This window comes from Nomascus leucogenys, chromosome 10 (assembly GCF_006542625.1).
Source record: "Nomascus leucogenys isolate Asia chromosome 10, Asia_NLE_v1, whole genome shotgun sequence".
NCBI classification, from domain to species: Eukaryota; Metazoa; Chordata; class Mammalia; order Primates; family Hylobatidae; genus Nomascus; species Nomascus leucogenys.
This window is the reverse complement of record NC_044390.1, coordinates 68,410,309-68,425,152: the sequence shown is the minus strand read 5'-3', so window position 1 is coordinate 68,425,152 and position 14,844 is coordinate 68,410,309. Positions and strand designations below refer to the sequence as shown.

At 39.7% G+C, this 14,844-nt stretch overlaps 1 protein-coding gene across 1 annotated transcript in view; it reads right to left on the bottom strand.

Annotated features, from left to right (window-relative positions):
• The window catches only part of UTP20 (UTP20 small subunit processome component), a 108,060-nt gene that overhangs the window by 81,144 nt on the left and 12,072 nt on the right, over positions 1-14,844 (bottom strand). The window contains exons 10-17 of the mRNA XM_003269911.2: positions 14,654-14,788; positions 13,538-13,615; positions 11,155-11,333; positions 7,028-7,183; positions 6,804-6,892; positions 4,346-4,451; positions 935-1,085; positions 238-300 (exon numbers count right to left, since the gene is read on the bottom strand). Coding sequence (XP_003269959.1) covers positions 238-300; positions 935-1,085; positions 4,346-4,451; positions 6,804-6,892; positions 7,028-7,183; positions 11,155-11,333; positions 13,538-13,615; positions 14,654-14,788 — 957 coding nt within the window. The remainder of the gene's footprint in view (positions 1-237; positions 301-934; positions 1,086-4,345; positions 4,452-6,803; positions 6,893-7,027; positions 7,184-11,154; positions 11,334-13,537; positions 13,616-14,653; positions 14,789-14,844) is intronic.

The window sequence follows — 14,844 nt, the reverse complement described above, 5'->3', positions numbered from 1 at the left end:
TTTAAATTATGTGTGTGTGTGAATTCAAAAAGTTTTAAAGAATATTCACCAATTAATGGTGGATTTTCAGTGGTGACTTTATTGGTAGACAGCAGTAAGAGTTACCAAAAAAAATCAATTTTTATGATAGATATTTATATAGTGTGTTAATTTTCTGCAAAGGTATCATTTTGGAAACTACAATAATATGTAAAACTATATTTTTTTAAAACCTATCCACTCAAACAGTTAAAATACCTCCATTGATTCCGGAAGCTGGACATCAAAATGGTTTAGGATCCTTATTGTCAAAAGCCGAATCTGGAGAAAGTAAAAGGCATCTTTCAAATTCCAAAGATTAACCATAAAAAGAAACTGATTCACAGTCAGCAAGATTTAAGTTTTATACAATTAAAAAAAAAAAAATACCATTTGACCAGAGTAATACGTGCCTATTCTAGTCCTTATTTCATATTCAACACCAACCAACACCTAGTTAAAATAGTACATGGAACAATTAGTAGTTTCTTTGAACTATGACACTATAACCATGTCTGTAAATAAGTACAAAGAAGTTGATTAAGTTGACAATTCAATTAAAGTTAGTGATTTTTATTCCTAAGTAATGTACAATATTCAGGTATTTCCGCGTACCTAAATGAGCAGGAGAACCATCTAGAAGATTTAAAAAAAAAACTATGTTGATTTTTCAGTTCTACCTTAGCCCTACTGAATTGGAATCTTTGAGGGTAGGGACCCAGAATTTGTATTTTTATTAATCTCCCTAACTAATCCTACTGCAATCGGTTTGCAGGCCAACATTTAAGAATCATTGCTTTAAACAGAAATCATCCCACAGCAACACTTTCTAACTAAGATGCTCTGAAAACCACTGCACTCCATATAGAAACAGGAGAAGAGAGACTGAGGACACACTACCACAAAACACCATTACCTTGGATACACCAGTTGAAATATTTGCTTGTAACTTGGGATATAATTCCATTAAAGCCTCCTGGGAAAGTGGCCCTTTGCAGCCACACAAGGCTAATCTCTGATAATAGAGATCAGCCAACAGCAATACAGATGGCTCCAGGGGAAAGGTTCTGCAACGAGATGTTCATTAGACCCAAACTGTACCATATAACCCAGAGTATCTACACTATAGTATAAGCCACAGAAAATGATCACTGATGAAGAAAATGTAAAAGGTAACAGGCAAAAGTCTCATGTGGATATCTGCTCACTTCATAGATGAAGAATCGGAGGCCCAGCAATAATGAGTGACGTATGCAAGGACACAGCTGGTTGTAGGCAGAGGCGGGAGTAGAAAATGCTAGACTCCAATGTTGCCTCTTCAATCCACATAGTTGTAAATGACAGCCACGTTTTATATATACATATGTTTTTTGTTAAAAAAAAAAATATATATATATAATATTTATTAAGTGTTTGTCATGTGCCAGGCACCGAGCTCATGAGGATAGTAGATAGGAGTGGTCTGACACATGAGCTCTGGGGTAGGGCAGCCCAGGGTTGAATCTGGCACCATTACTCATGAGTGGTGTAACCTCAGGCAAGTTGCTTAACCTCTTGGTTCTATCCTTATGCAACAAATATTCATTGAGTACCTACTATGTACTGTGACTTTTCTAGATACTGTAGATATAGCAGTTAACAAAGTTCCTTTTCCTGGAACTTATATTCTAGTAAGGGAAAGTAGCCAATAAATAAGTACTATGACAGTAATGAGTGTCATGGAGAAAAGTAAACCAGGGGAAAAAGGCTTGACAAAGAGATTGACATGCAGGGAGTTGTGGGGAGACGGTGTGGAGGTGAAGAGAAGAACCATATGATACAGGGGTGCTCCTAAAAAACGGAGACCGAAGGAAGTGAAAAAGTCAGCTAAAAGGGTATCTGAAAGAAAAGCATTCTAGGCAGAGGGCACTGCAATGCCAAGTCTGAGGTGTGCTTGTCTGCAGGAACATCAAGGAGACCATCTCAGCTGGAACTAACAAAGAGTGCCTGAAGATGTCAGAACTAGCCAGGGGTTAGCTCATACAGAGCCTCGAGGAACATGATGAGGACACTGGATTTTATACGGAGTGAGATGGGATATCTCTTGAGCAAGGTTTCTCTACAGTAGCACTACTGACATTTTGGGCCAGAGAACTCTTTGTGGTGGAGGGCAGTGCTGCCCACTGCAGGTGGTTCAGCAGCATCCCTGGCCTCCACCCACTAGATGCCAGTAACAGTGCTCTTTCCCCCTGCTGTGACAGCCGGAAAGTCTCCAGGGTTGCTCCCAGTTGAGAAACACTGTATTAGAGGGTGATGAGCAAAGGAGTAGCATGATCTGTCCTATACTTAGAAGCAGCAGGGCAAGAGCGGAAGAAAGGAGACTCATCAGGAGTTCAGACCAGGGCTTTCTTTTGAAACTTTAGTTCCTCCATCTATACTGATAACAGTACCCACACATCATGGAGTTGTTGTGATACAATCAATGCAATTGTTTATTACTATTATTGCATGCATTGTACAACTTAATCTCTACAAGGTGAGATTTCTATTCCTTCCTTTTTTTTTTCACTACGCCTTTTTGAGAGATAATCAAGTCGAGGTTAACTAAGTCACCCAAGGCTACAGAGCTAGTAAGTGGTGGATTCAAGACTCAAAATCAGGCAGTCTTGGCTGTGAAACCTAGGTGCTCATCAGTCTACTAGCATAGCAAAGAGAACAGAATCGAGCGTCTACTCTGCAAGTTTATGCCCCTGCCCTCAAAACCAGAGCCACTCCTGTTGGACATCTCTGTGTCTCCAAGGCTTAGAGCCACCTGGCTGGAGGCAAGCTGGCCTTCCCCAGGAGGAACATGGACCCCATTCTGTGCTATGTGTGTCTTTTGTTTCAACTTCTACGGCCACCTTCAATTGTTTATACCAAGGGTGAAAGTATGAGAAGTTTAAACAGAATGATTTTTAAAGGGAGACTATGTAATATGGTAAATGTGGTGATGTCAAAGACCTAATCCTCTCTACAGGAAGTTAATTTAAACCAATGCAATTAACCATGGAGAAATGCCAACTTCACCCAGATTTGGAAAGGCAAAGAGATTCCAGATTATTATAGTATTCCCCTACAGTCTCAACACAGCAGCCAGAGTGATTCTTTTTAGGTCAAAGTCATTCCACTGCCAAAAATCATCCCATGGCCTCCCCTTTCATTCAGAGTAAAAGCCAAGGCCCTACGGTGACCTAAGGAGGTCTACTGCCTCCACCTCTCTGTCCTCTTCTCCTACCGCCCACTCTCGTGCTCTGCTCAGCCAAGATGACCTCTCCTTGCTGTTCGAGCCAGGCACCCACCACCCCCACAGAGCGCTGGCATTCATGTCGCCTCCAGGTCCGGAACCCAGGGAGCAGCCCAGACCACAGGTATCCTCATGGCTTACATCCCTCACTGCTTTCCGCCTTCTGCTCAAGTGTCTCCTCCTCGGTAAGTTCATCTCGATTTAAAACTGCTACCGCTCCCGTCACCTCTGGACTCTCCCTATCCCCTGACTCTGCTTTTTCTTCACAGCACGTAGCACCTCCTAACACGCTATATAGTTTACTTTTTATTCTGTTTAGTGCCTCTTCTGGCTAGAGCATTAGCTACAAGAAAGCAGGGAATTTTGTCTGTTTTATTCACCATGTTTCACAGTGCCTGGAACAGGGCTTGGCATGTGAGAAAAGCAAATGATTACCTACTGAACAAAGTGAATGAATAAATCTTTAAAACCCTTGGAAATAAAATGGAGTAGACTTCAGGAAAAAGCAGCAAGGCTTGCCCTTTAGAAACGACATATTCTTGGCCTCCCGCAAATGGCTGTGTGCTACTATCAAAATCAAAGGCTGGCTAAACTATACTTAAAAAGCAAACAAAGAAACCAAACCAACAAAAAAAAAAAAAAGAAACTGGATTGTTTCAGTGTGTAGTAAAAAGACCACAGGGAAGTTTTCGGAAATGCTGATCACCTCAAGTTGAGGCCGAACAAGTTGGAATGTGCATGTTGGAACCACTAAAGAAGTTATAAAAGGTCAACACCATGCCATGTGACAGTTGGCAATGATCAGCATTACAAACCCTTCAAACTTCACAACGTTAATCTACACACGCAATAAAATACCCTTTACAAAGATGAATCTGTATTTAAAGACTGTGTCAAATGTACTTATTTTAACTGGAGGATCTAAATCAATATTAAATTTCACTATGTGAATACAACTCAGGTATAAAATACATCAAAGGGATTTTCATTGTGTCCAAGATTTCACAACAATAGAGGCTTTTGTATTTTATTCATTACTAAACCAACTGGAAGATGTTTACTTACAATACTAAATTCTTCACACGTTCCACAGGAACCAAATGAAGAAGTTCAGAAGATTCTTCCAAACTTAGTAGAGTATTTACAGCTTGACAAAGAACAAATAAGTTTCCTAAGGCAGAAAAACAGAAGAAACCACATTACTTATTTCTTTGACATTATAACTATCAAACACCTTATTTATCGAACACTTGCTACTTATGGGAAGTTCTTAAAGTGAATTTGTGCCTTCCAAAGAATTGTCTGTCAAACATCCAAATATAACAGAAAGAAACAGAAAAGAGAAGTTTCCAAGTCCTATATTTTACCTTTCTTAAGAAAAATACTGGCTGGGCATCGTGGCTCATATCTGTAATCCCAGCACTTTGGTGGTGCTGAGGTGGGAGGACCACTTGAGGCCAGGAGTTCAAGACTAGCCTGGGCCTCACAGTTAAGACCTCATCTCTATAAAAGATTAAAAATTAGCTGGGCATGGTGGTTCACACCTGTAGTCCCAGCTACTCAGGAGGCTGAGATGGGAGGATTGCTTCAGCCTGGGAGGTCAAGGCTACAGTAAGCCAGGATCGTGCCACTGCCCTCCAGCCTGGGTGACAGAGCAAGACAGTCTCAAAATAAATAAATAAATAAATACTCAGAAGTAGAGAATAAAAATGTGTATGTTCCATTAACCAAAATGAGTACCAAGTATAATGGTCCCACTCACTGATGTTATCAAAACTAGGACTTTTGAGGAGTGCAGGAATAGCTAAGAAATTATCTTGGTATAAAACTTGCTGATTGTATTTCTCAAGTTTATAAGAAATCACATATTCAATGGCTACTACCCATAATATATTCAATTAATGATATTATTTATTTATTTATTTATTTTGAGACAGAATCTTGCTCTACCGCTCAGGCTGGAGTGCAGTGGTGTGATCTTGGCTCACTGCAACCTCCCCTTCCCAGGTTCAAGTGATTCTCCTGCCTCAGCCTCCCAAGTAGCTAGGATTACAGGCGTGTGCTACCACGCCCAGCCAATTTTTATATTTTTAGTAGAGATGGGGTTTCCTCACACTGGCCAGGCTGGTCTTGAACTCCTGACCTCAGGTGATCCACTCACTTCGGCCTTGCAAAGTGCTGGGATTACAGGCATGAGCCACCACACCCAGCCTTATTTTTTAAAATAGAGAGTGGGGAGGGGGGGGTCTCACTGTGTTTCCCCGGCTGGTCTTGAACTCCTGGCCTCAGGTGATCCTCCCACCTCAGCCTCCCAAAGTGCTGGGATTACAGGTCTAAGCCATGATATCCAACATAATTAATGATATTAATTAAACACTCATTTAGTCTGTGGCCCAGAGGTCAGCAAACTATGTCTCTAGCCCAGAGGTCAGCAAACTATATGGTCTGCAAGTCAGATCTGGTAGGCAGCCTGTTTCTATATGGACTGCAAGCTAAAAATGTTTTTTACATTTTGAAGGGGTTGTTTTAAAATATATATGTGTGTGTGTGTGTGTGTGTGTGTGCGTGTGTATATATGCTACAAAGACTGAATGTGGCCCATTAAAACATTTACTGTCTGGTCCTTTACAAAAAGATTTTACCAGTCCCTGCTCTAGGCTCTAGATCAGTGCTGTACAATAGAATTTTCTACAATGGTAAAAATACTTGTCCTAATATGTTGCCATAATCCAGTACAGTAGCCACCAGTCACATATGGCTACAGAGCACTTGACATGCAGTGAGTCCACTTTATTCTCTAACACGTCTGCTTAGTATCTAACACAGAATGTAGCACATTAATATTAATATTTAAGTGAACGAATGACTACTATATACATGTGATTTTTTAAAAATTCTGCATTAGAATAAAACAAAATATTAAATAATTGCTTTTGAATTGCTGTTTGCAGGCTAGTGGGGGAGATACATAAGTATCTAATAGGAAAAGGTGTTTTGGGCAGGGCAGTCTAATTCTGCCTGAAGAGTCATAAAGGCCTTCCTAGAGGTGTTGTGCCTGAGCTGAGTTTTGAAAGATAAGCAAGAGTTCACTGAATGACAAAGACCTAGAAAGCTCTCCATGCAGAGGAAACACATGGGCAAAGGCAGCCATACAGTTGTAAAAGAATGTGTCTTTCTCAGGGTAAGCAAATGGATTTGCTTGGAGCATAAGGTGTATACTAGGAGTCAGATGTACGTGGGAGATGAGAAATTGGACCTGGTATGGGGCTTAAAAACAAATGGCCTTCTAAGCCATGGCATCCTTTTGATATGTCCCCTTCCCTATGCTCAAGCCACCGTGACCCAGTCACCACATTATGTGGTACAAGTGAGACATGCCCATCATATCCTCATTTCTTCCAGATTTATCATCCAGGGGATTATGCCAGAACACAATGTAAGTATCATTCTCTAATAGCTCATGTGTTTACAATTACTTTGAGTGTGCCAGAAAAGAAGAGAAGAAATGATGATTGTAACTGACCTTTCCCAAAGCTCCCTTTATCAATAGTCATGAAGAGTGCCTCTATGAAGCTAGTGACGAGTGCTATCACCTTCTCTTTCTCAAGAGGTCTGTCCAAGGGGGAGAAAAAGGGAAAAGTTCAAACTGGCATTCAATGGTTTGTTTCAGAGAACAGCAAGGAATGACTAACATATTTTAATCAGCATGTTATCTCTTTCAAAATTAAACGTAGCTTATTTTCTTACCTAATATGAGGTAACACCACGAGGGCTGCCCAAGATTGTGAAAGGTAAGTAGTATTTTTATTTGGGGTTAACTTAATTATAGATAAAAGATGGTCCAATACTGGAAACTGTTCGTTTCTTCCCTTGGATCTAGTCTTCTTCTGCTTTATATAGGATCTGAAGGATTAAAAAAAATGTTTAAAATAACAGAGAATGTAATTGCTCTCATCCTCTGAAGTCTGAAATAAAATTGGATTTTTACCATTGTGGAGCATTAGAGGGAAGGAATTGGTGGTGGTGGCTGAGCTAAACAAATGTGAGTCATTTACTGAGTTTTCATTGAGAAGCTTTTTCAACTCCACTGGCTCTACTTCCTTTCACTTCTATTTTAATTTGCTTTATAACTTAAACCAAGTTTCTTCTAGTTTTAAGTATGATTTCTCAATTTTGTGCTCCTGGGCACGTTTTTGATTGGCAATTCACTGGAATGAACTGACTTCTTCCATTCTCCCTTTCCTTTTTGACATGAATTTTACGACTTTCCACAAATGTAGAATGATGTTGCAAAGTTACTGTGATGAAATTGACAAATACCACTAAACTGATTATGATATATAAGTAATTTTCTCCTGCTGCTTTGATCAGATACACAGTTGCTCAATGACATTTTCCGACATGACATTCTGTTTTGAATATCTGTGACTCTGGTACTGTTCTTGTTAGCCTCTTTTTATTTTTGCCAGTGTACTACACCTTGGTCCTATTTGAAAGACAAAAATCTAATCAAAAGAAAAATCACAGAAATCATAAGTTAAATGATTTGTTTTACAATTTATCCTCCAACTCCAGTCTGGTTAGCTTGTTATGCAACAGATGTGGAATATCAGGTTTTTACTCTTGCGCCCTTTTTATCATTAAAATTCACCAAAAATCGGTCCGGTAGGGGCAGGAAGGAAAAAAAAAAAACAAAGAAAAAACATTCACCAAAAAGCTACATTCTCTTTTGTTTCATACCTACCAGGATGTTTAGTGTTTGGAAATCATGATAGATAATTAAGTTAATTTAATTATCAATTCCTTAAAGGTCACCACATCTTCATATATATAGTCTTTTTAGTAATAATCATGACTCAACAATCTGCAAAAATCTTACAAAATACTGAGATGCTTTAAAAAACAAAAGTGAGTCATTAGTTGCCACGTCATTCCTGTTTTCCAGACCTGCCAATGGCTCCACCAATGAAGTCCATACTCCTTACGTCATCCTGTAAGGCCCTCTGTGATTTGACCCTCGTCCACCTCAATCTCCTCTCATCTCAATCTCCTCCTTGCTCTTTACCCACAGAGGTTTTCTTTCTGTACTTCAAACATGATGAGCTTATTCCTGTCCCAGAGTCTCTGCAGTTAACTTTTCCTTCTGTCTGGAGAGTCTCTCACTGAAATCTTTGCAAGGCTGGATCCTTCCCAGCTTAAAATTGGACCAAACGTCCCCTCTCTGGAAAGGAGTAGTGACCCCTCTCCACTACTCTCCCTCTCAATACTGCTTTGTCATCTTTTATCATGATCTGAAATCATCTCGCTTATGTGCTTATCTGTTTCACCACATTCCTTTCCCCAAAAGAAGGAACTTTTTTCTTATTCCTTGTTGCATCCCAATATCCAGTGCCTGATACTGTAAGTAGTTGTCAAATGACAATAAGTTTATCTCCTAAAGAGTCTTTTCACATGTATTATCTTTATTTTTTCCCACAGGAAACGGTGAGATGGGTAGATAGAGTGTTACTAGTAATATTCAAACTATGATTTTAAAATCTTCATAGAAGGAATCAAAACAAAGGTGACCATTCACACATACCATATCTCCGTGCGGGGTGGCAGAGGGGTGTTTTTGCAGAGAACGAAACACAGAAGTGGAAGAACTTGCCATGAGTTAGCACATCGAAATTTATTTATTTAACACATCACCTTCCTGGGAGGATCTGAGATGGCTGAGATGATGGGGTAAGAAAGTCTGACGCCCAGTCTCAGTCAGTCCCTTAGCTTCACCTCATGGAAGCCAAACAACAAAGCAGCTTCACTCCCCCTGCACAGAACCCAGTTTTGGCATGTGCAAGGAATCTGCCTGTTGGAGATGGGCTTGGGTGTTGACAAATCAAGGGAAAAGTTTCAAAGGAATAAGTCTATTGGAGTTACTCACTACCCATTCCTCAGGAATCAGAATTCAATACATTTAAAAACCAACAAGATTCTGTTGGCATATTTTAATAGAGAAGCAATTTGTAAGGTATACAGAAGATATAAGTAGGTGTTAACATGAGTTTGCTAAACACAGTGGCTCAACCTGTAACCCCAACACTTTGAAAGGCCAAGGTAGGAAGATCACTTGAGTCCAGGAGTTTGAGACCAGCCTGGGCAACATAGCGAGACATCGTCTCTACAAAAATTAAAAAATTAGCTGGGCATAGTGGTGCGTGCCTATGGTTCCAGCTACCTGGGAGGCTCAAGTGAGAGGATAGCTTGGGCCCTGGAGATCGAGGCTGCAGTGAGCCGTGATTGTGCCACTGCACTCCAGCCTGGGCGACAGAGCAAGACCTGGTCTCAAAATAATAATAATAAATAAAACATTTAAAAAAGAAAATAGGTTCCTCTAGAATCTCAAGTTGATCAAACTCAAAAGCTAGCTCTGCTGTGTGACTGTGGGACAGTAACTCCCACCTCCATGGATGTTTCAGAGTTGAGTATTCAGCAAAAACTCAAGGAATGCCCATCAATTCCGCCTCAAAGCAAACCAAAAACACAACAACAGGCCTAACTACTCCAAGAGAAATAAGAAGATTAAGTATAAAAACAAAGGAATGACAAGGGAACTGGTTTCCTAAGCTACAATTTCTAGACACATACCCACTTAACTATTTGAGAAATGATATGATGAATCTTCTCATGTATGTAAATAAGCTTTGTTTTTAACTTCTAAAGGATGTGTCATTTTGAATGAAATTAAGAAAGTAATCCATGACAATTAACTGAAACAATACAAAGGTATATAATTTTTTTTTTTTTTTTTTTGAGATAGAGTCTCGCTCTGTCGCCCAGGCTGGAGTGTAGTGACGCAATCTTGGCTCACTGCAACCTCCGCCTCCCAGGTTCACGCCATTCTCCTGCCTCAGCCTCCTGAGTAGCTAGGACTATAGGCACCCACCACCACGCCCAGCTAATTTTTTGTAATTTTTTTTTTTTTTGAGACGGGGTCTCGCTGTGTCGTCCAGCCTGGAGTGCAGTCTCGGCTCACTGCAAGCTCCGCCTCCCGGGTTCATGCCATTCTCCTGCCTCAGCCTCCCAAGTAGCTGGGACTACAGGCGTCCGCCACCACGCCTGGCTAATTTTTTGTATTTTTAATAGAGACAGGGTTTCACCGTGTTAGCCAGGATGGTTTCGATCTCCTGACCTCGTGATCCGCCCTCCTCGGCCTCCCAAAGTGCTGGGATTACAGGCGTGAGCCACCGTACCTGGCCAGGAGTGTGGTTATTAAAAGGTAGCATGAGGAATCCTCATGGTGAGGGAACAGTTCTAGACATTCACTCTGGTGGTGGTTATAAATCAACACGTGATACAACTGCATACGACTATGTATCTATATATGTATACACACTCAGATGAGTGCACATACAACTGATGATATCTGATTAAAATTGATGGATTGCACCAATGTCAATTCTACAGTTGTGATATCGCAGTATGCTTATGCAAGATGTACTAATGGGGTAATCTGAGTGAAGAGTATACGAAACCTCTCTGTACTATTTCTTGCAACTGCACATGAATCTACAATAATTTTAAAATAAATGGTTAAAAAATTAAGTCACCTCTGTCTTTCCCTTACCATCCTTCTGATGTAAACGAAGTTAACACGTTTGTGTATCCTTTCACATGCTTTTCTATGTTCATACACACTTTTTGCTTTACCCTGCAAAATGAGATCATACTATACGTACTATGTGTATAGCTCTACGACTTGCTTTTTTCACACAACTTATCATGGACATCTTTCCAGTTACATATAGATCTTCATTTTCTTACAGTATTCTTGATATATTATATTTAAATGGGTAAACTTATCATCATTACAGGAATAAAAACTGAGAACTCACCCCACCATCTGCTGTGAGAAAATCAGAGGGTACTTTTCAATTGCCATCGAGCCAGCAGTGGGAGGTGCTGCTTTGTTCAGAATGAGCTTGGCCAGAATGGCCAGAGCTTCATCTTTGACTACAGCGTCATCAATTAAGAAGCAATTCACAACATATGACAGAAAGCTTGGTAGAAAAAGCTAAATTTAAGAAAAAAAAAAAATCACACTTATTAACAGATATAATAAAGAGAAGACTGTAATAATTCAAAAAACTAGACCAAAAACAAAGGATCAAGAATCACAATGGCATTAGACCTCTACATAGGAACAATGGAAACTAAAGACTGTGCAGCCATGTCTTAAAAACTCTGAGGAAGGATGACTTAGAATCTAGAATTCTATAGCCTGCCTACTAATAATGCAGTGTGAGGAGAGAATAAAGACACTTTCAGATTTATTAAATCTCAATATTTTATCTCCATGAATCCTCCCCACCCCCAGGAAATTATGAAAAATAAATTCCATCAAAATTAGAGACTAAACTATAACAAGAGAAAAACACGGAACCCAGGAAACAAGAGAGAAGCAAAAGGAAGTCCCAGTACAACATCTGTGCACTGGGCAGAGAAAGCAATGCATTTAGACTGGACTTGCTCCAGGAGAAATGTCTCCAAGAAAGAAGAAAAAGAAAAATTGAGCTGCTAAATTATCTGACAGTTTTGTCATGTGAAGGACATTTACAAAGCTGCTGGAAGACAGACTCATTGGCCAGCTATTTAAAGAAAACAATTTCCAGTTTTTAAAGAATGAGGCAATTATAAACTCTAAGAAAAATGAGGCCAGGTGTGGTGGCTCATGCCTGTAATCCCAACACTTTGGGAGGCCGAGGCAGGCAGATCACCTGAGGTCAGGAGTTAGAGACCAGCCTGGCCAACATGGTAAAACCCTGTCTCTACTAAAAATACAAAAATTAGCCGGGCGTGGGGGGCGCACGACTGTAATCCCAGCTACTCAGGAGCCTGAAGCAGGAGAATCACTTGAACCCAGGGGGTGGAGGTTGCAGTGAGCAGAGATGGCACCACTACACTCCAGCCTGGGTGACAGAGTGAGACTATGTCTCGACAAAAAAAAAAAAAAGAAAAACGGGAATGTATACAAAAAGGTCATATAATCATAAAATACTCCTTGTTTATATAAGTATGTAGTGAATATGGATTCAACCAAAATTTCTAATATAATTCTATTGGGAACATGAGAGGTATAAAGGAACTAAATTCCATCTGCCATAGGAGGAAGTCTACACATGAGAACTAAAACTAGCAAACCAAGGTAAAGCGTATATTTAGATGATTTAAAAATATAAAGTAAATATAAGAAAAAAATAGCTGGCCGAGGCAGGCAGATCACAAGGTCAGGAGATCGAGACCATCCTGGCTAACATGGTGAAACCCCGTCTCCACTAAAAATACAAAAAATTAGCCAGACGTGGTGGTGGGCACCTGTAGTCCCAGCTACTTGGGAGGCTGAGGCAGGAGAATGGCGTGAACCTGGGAGGCAGAGGTTGCAGTGAGCCGAGATCGTGCCACTGCACTCCAGCCTGGGCGACAGAGCAAGACTCTGTCACTAAAAAAAAAAAAAAAAAAAATAGCTGAAACTCATTAGACCCAATGGCTGCTAATAAGATGGGAACAGAAAACAAATGACTGCCATTTAACCTGGTTTGACTTCCTAAACTACATACATATATGTCGTATTTGGATAAAAATAAGATTAAAAAAAAAAAAGACCAAAGGGAACACGGGAGAAAGGAAAAATGCAGTTGTTAAACAGAGTGAGATGAAGAGTCTTCATGGAGCAGAAAGAAACAGATCTTGGACAGGTACAAAAGTGTTCTTTTTAGGCAAATGAGAATATATAGTATTAAAGGCTAAAAGGAAGAATACTGAGAGGACAGATACAAAGATATGACTGTAGGGTTACTAGTTAGGAGGAGGGGCAAGTGTTTGATGAGAAGGAAGAGAAAAAAATAAAATAAATTCAGGATTAGATAAGAACATCTTCTCCCTCACTCAGTTACCTTATTTTAGAGCAATGAAATCAATTTGCAAACTTCCGCCAGTGCAAATTGTTTCACAAACTATTTTCTATGCTTCAAATTCACATAAAAGTTTCTTAAACTGTTTTTTCAATTTTACCACATGGTTCTGTAACTACCTAAAGGATTATTAAAAAAACAAGTAATCTAGAATTGAATATAATTTCTTTAAAAAACATATTGACTAAAACAAGCACTTATCCTGTTCCTCTCAAAAAACAAACAGAAATAACAGGATTTCAAATTTGATCGTTTTTTCCTGACAGATTTGTTTTTAAAAATACTCCAAACTTAGTATCTTGCTTACCTGCTCAAACTGCTTCATGGCAAACATGACTTCAGAAAAACTGAAAATTAAATGTTTTTCAAATCTGCTCTCAAATATCTGTGACCAAGGTAAAAAATATCAATGTAAGTACACAGAGGGTACTTTCCCCATCCCCGCAGCAAGCAGCTATAGAAGGGAATGGCAGGCACATTTCACTCAGTGCTCTGTCCAGTTGCCCGGCCTTCTCCAAAGGCGCTTCCACAGATACAAAGGGCTTCTGCTGATTACACAGGGCTCTGCCTAAAGGCTGCTCAACTCTTGCCCAGCTACAGTGAATTATGAAATGGCAAACAGCATGATTGTATACCTTCCCTCAAAGTGTACTACTGTGCTCCATTAAGCTAGAAAGAACTCAACCAACCTTTCTATTTTCAATTCCCACTTCCAAATTCACTAAAATGCAAATCTTATCAAATCATACCCCTGCTTGGAATTCTTTCAGGGTCCTCCACTGATGCAGGATAAAACCCAACCTAACTTTTCAAAGCCAAGCCAGAGCTTTGCTGATATCATGTCATATCATGTGTCCATGTGCTCAGACTGCAAACATTTATGAACACATGTCTTTCCTGTTCCCTCTCTTAGTATTTTTAACCCCACTTCTGACTGGCAGACTGCTTTTCAACCTTCAAGGACTATCCCAAATACAAGTCCTTTGAAAAGCTTTCTCTGTTCCTCAACCCCAGGCAGAATTAATAGTTATAATTCAATATATCTCCAATAGACACATTCGTTAGACTATAACTACTCGGTTCCAGGCTCCATTTCTGCAACAACTATCAAAACCTGCAGGCATCACTATTCACTCTGGAATACCCAGCTCATACCCAGCACATAGTAAGCTCTACATATTTGCAGGGTATGTATAGATTTAGCTTTTGCCACACTTTATTTTGCTCATTTGCTATATAAATTTAGCTTTTATCACACTTTATTTTGCTTATTTACATTACTGCATGCAATTCCCATTTCCTTAACAAGATTATAAATTCCTTGAGGGCAAAGCCTTTGTCACACTTCACTTGTATTCCTCAGAAGGTTTACTCAGTGCTAAACATATTAACTGCTAAATTAATATTTGTCGAAGTAAATTACTTTTCCTATGGTTTCTTTGATGAGCGTCTCTGGCAAGGAAACATTTTCACCCAGGATCAAAGCAGAAATTACATCCAAGAGGGTCTCCCAGCAAGATGTGGAGAGACTGGCTACTTGCAGTGTTTGAGATAACACCTGCAAAAAGAAAAAACAATGCATACTCAGCAATCAGCTTTTAAAAAACAGACTCT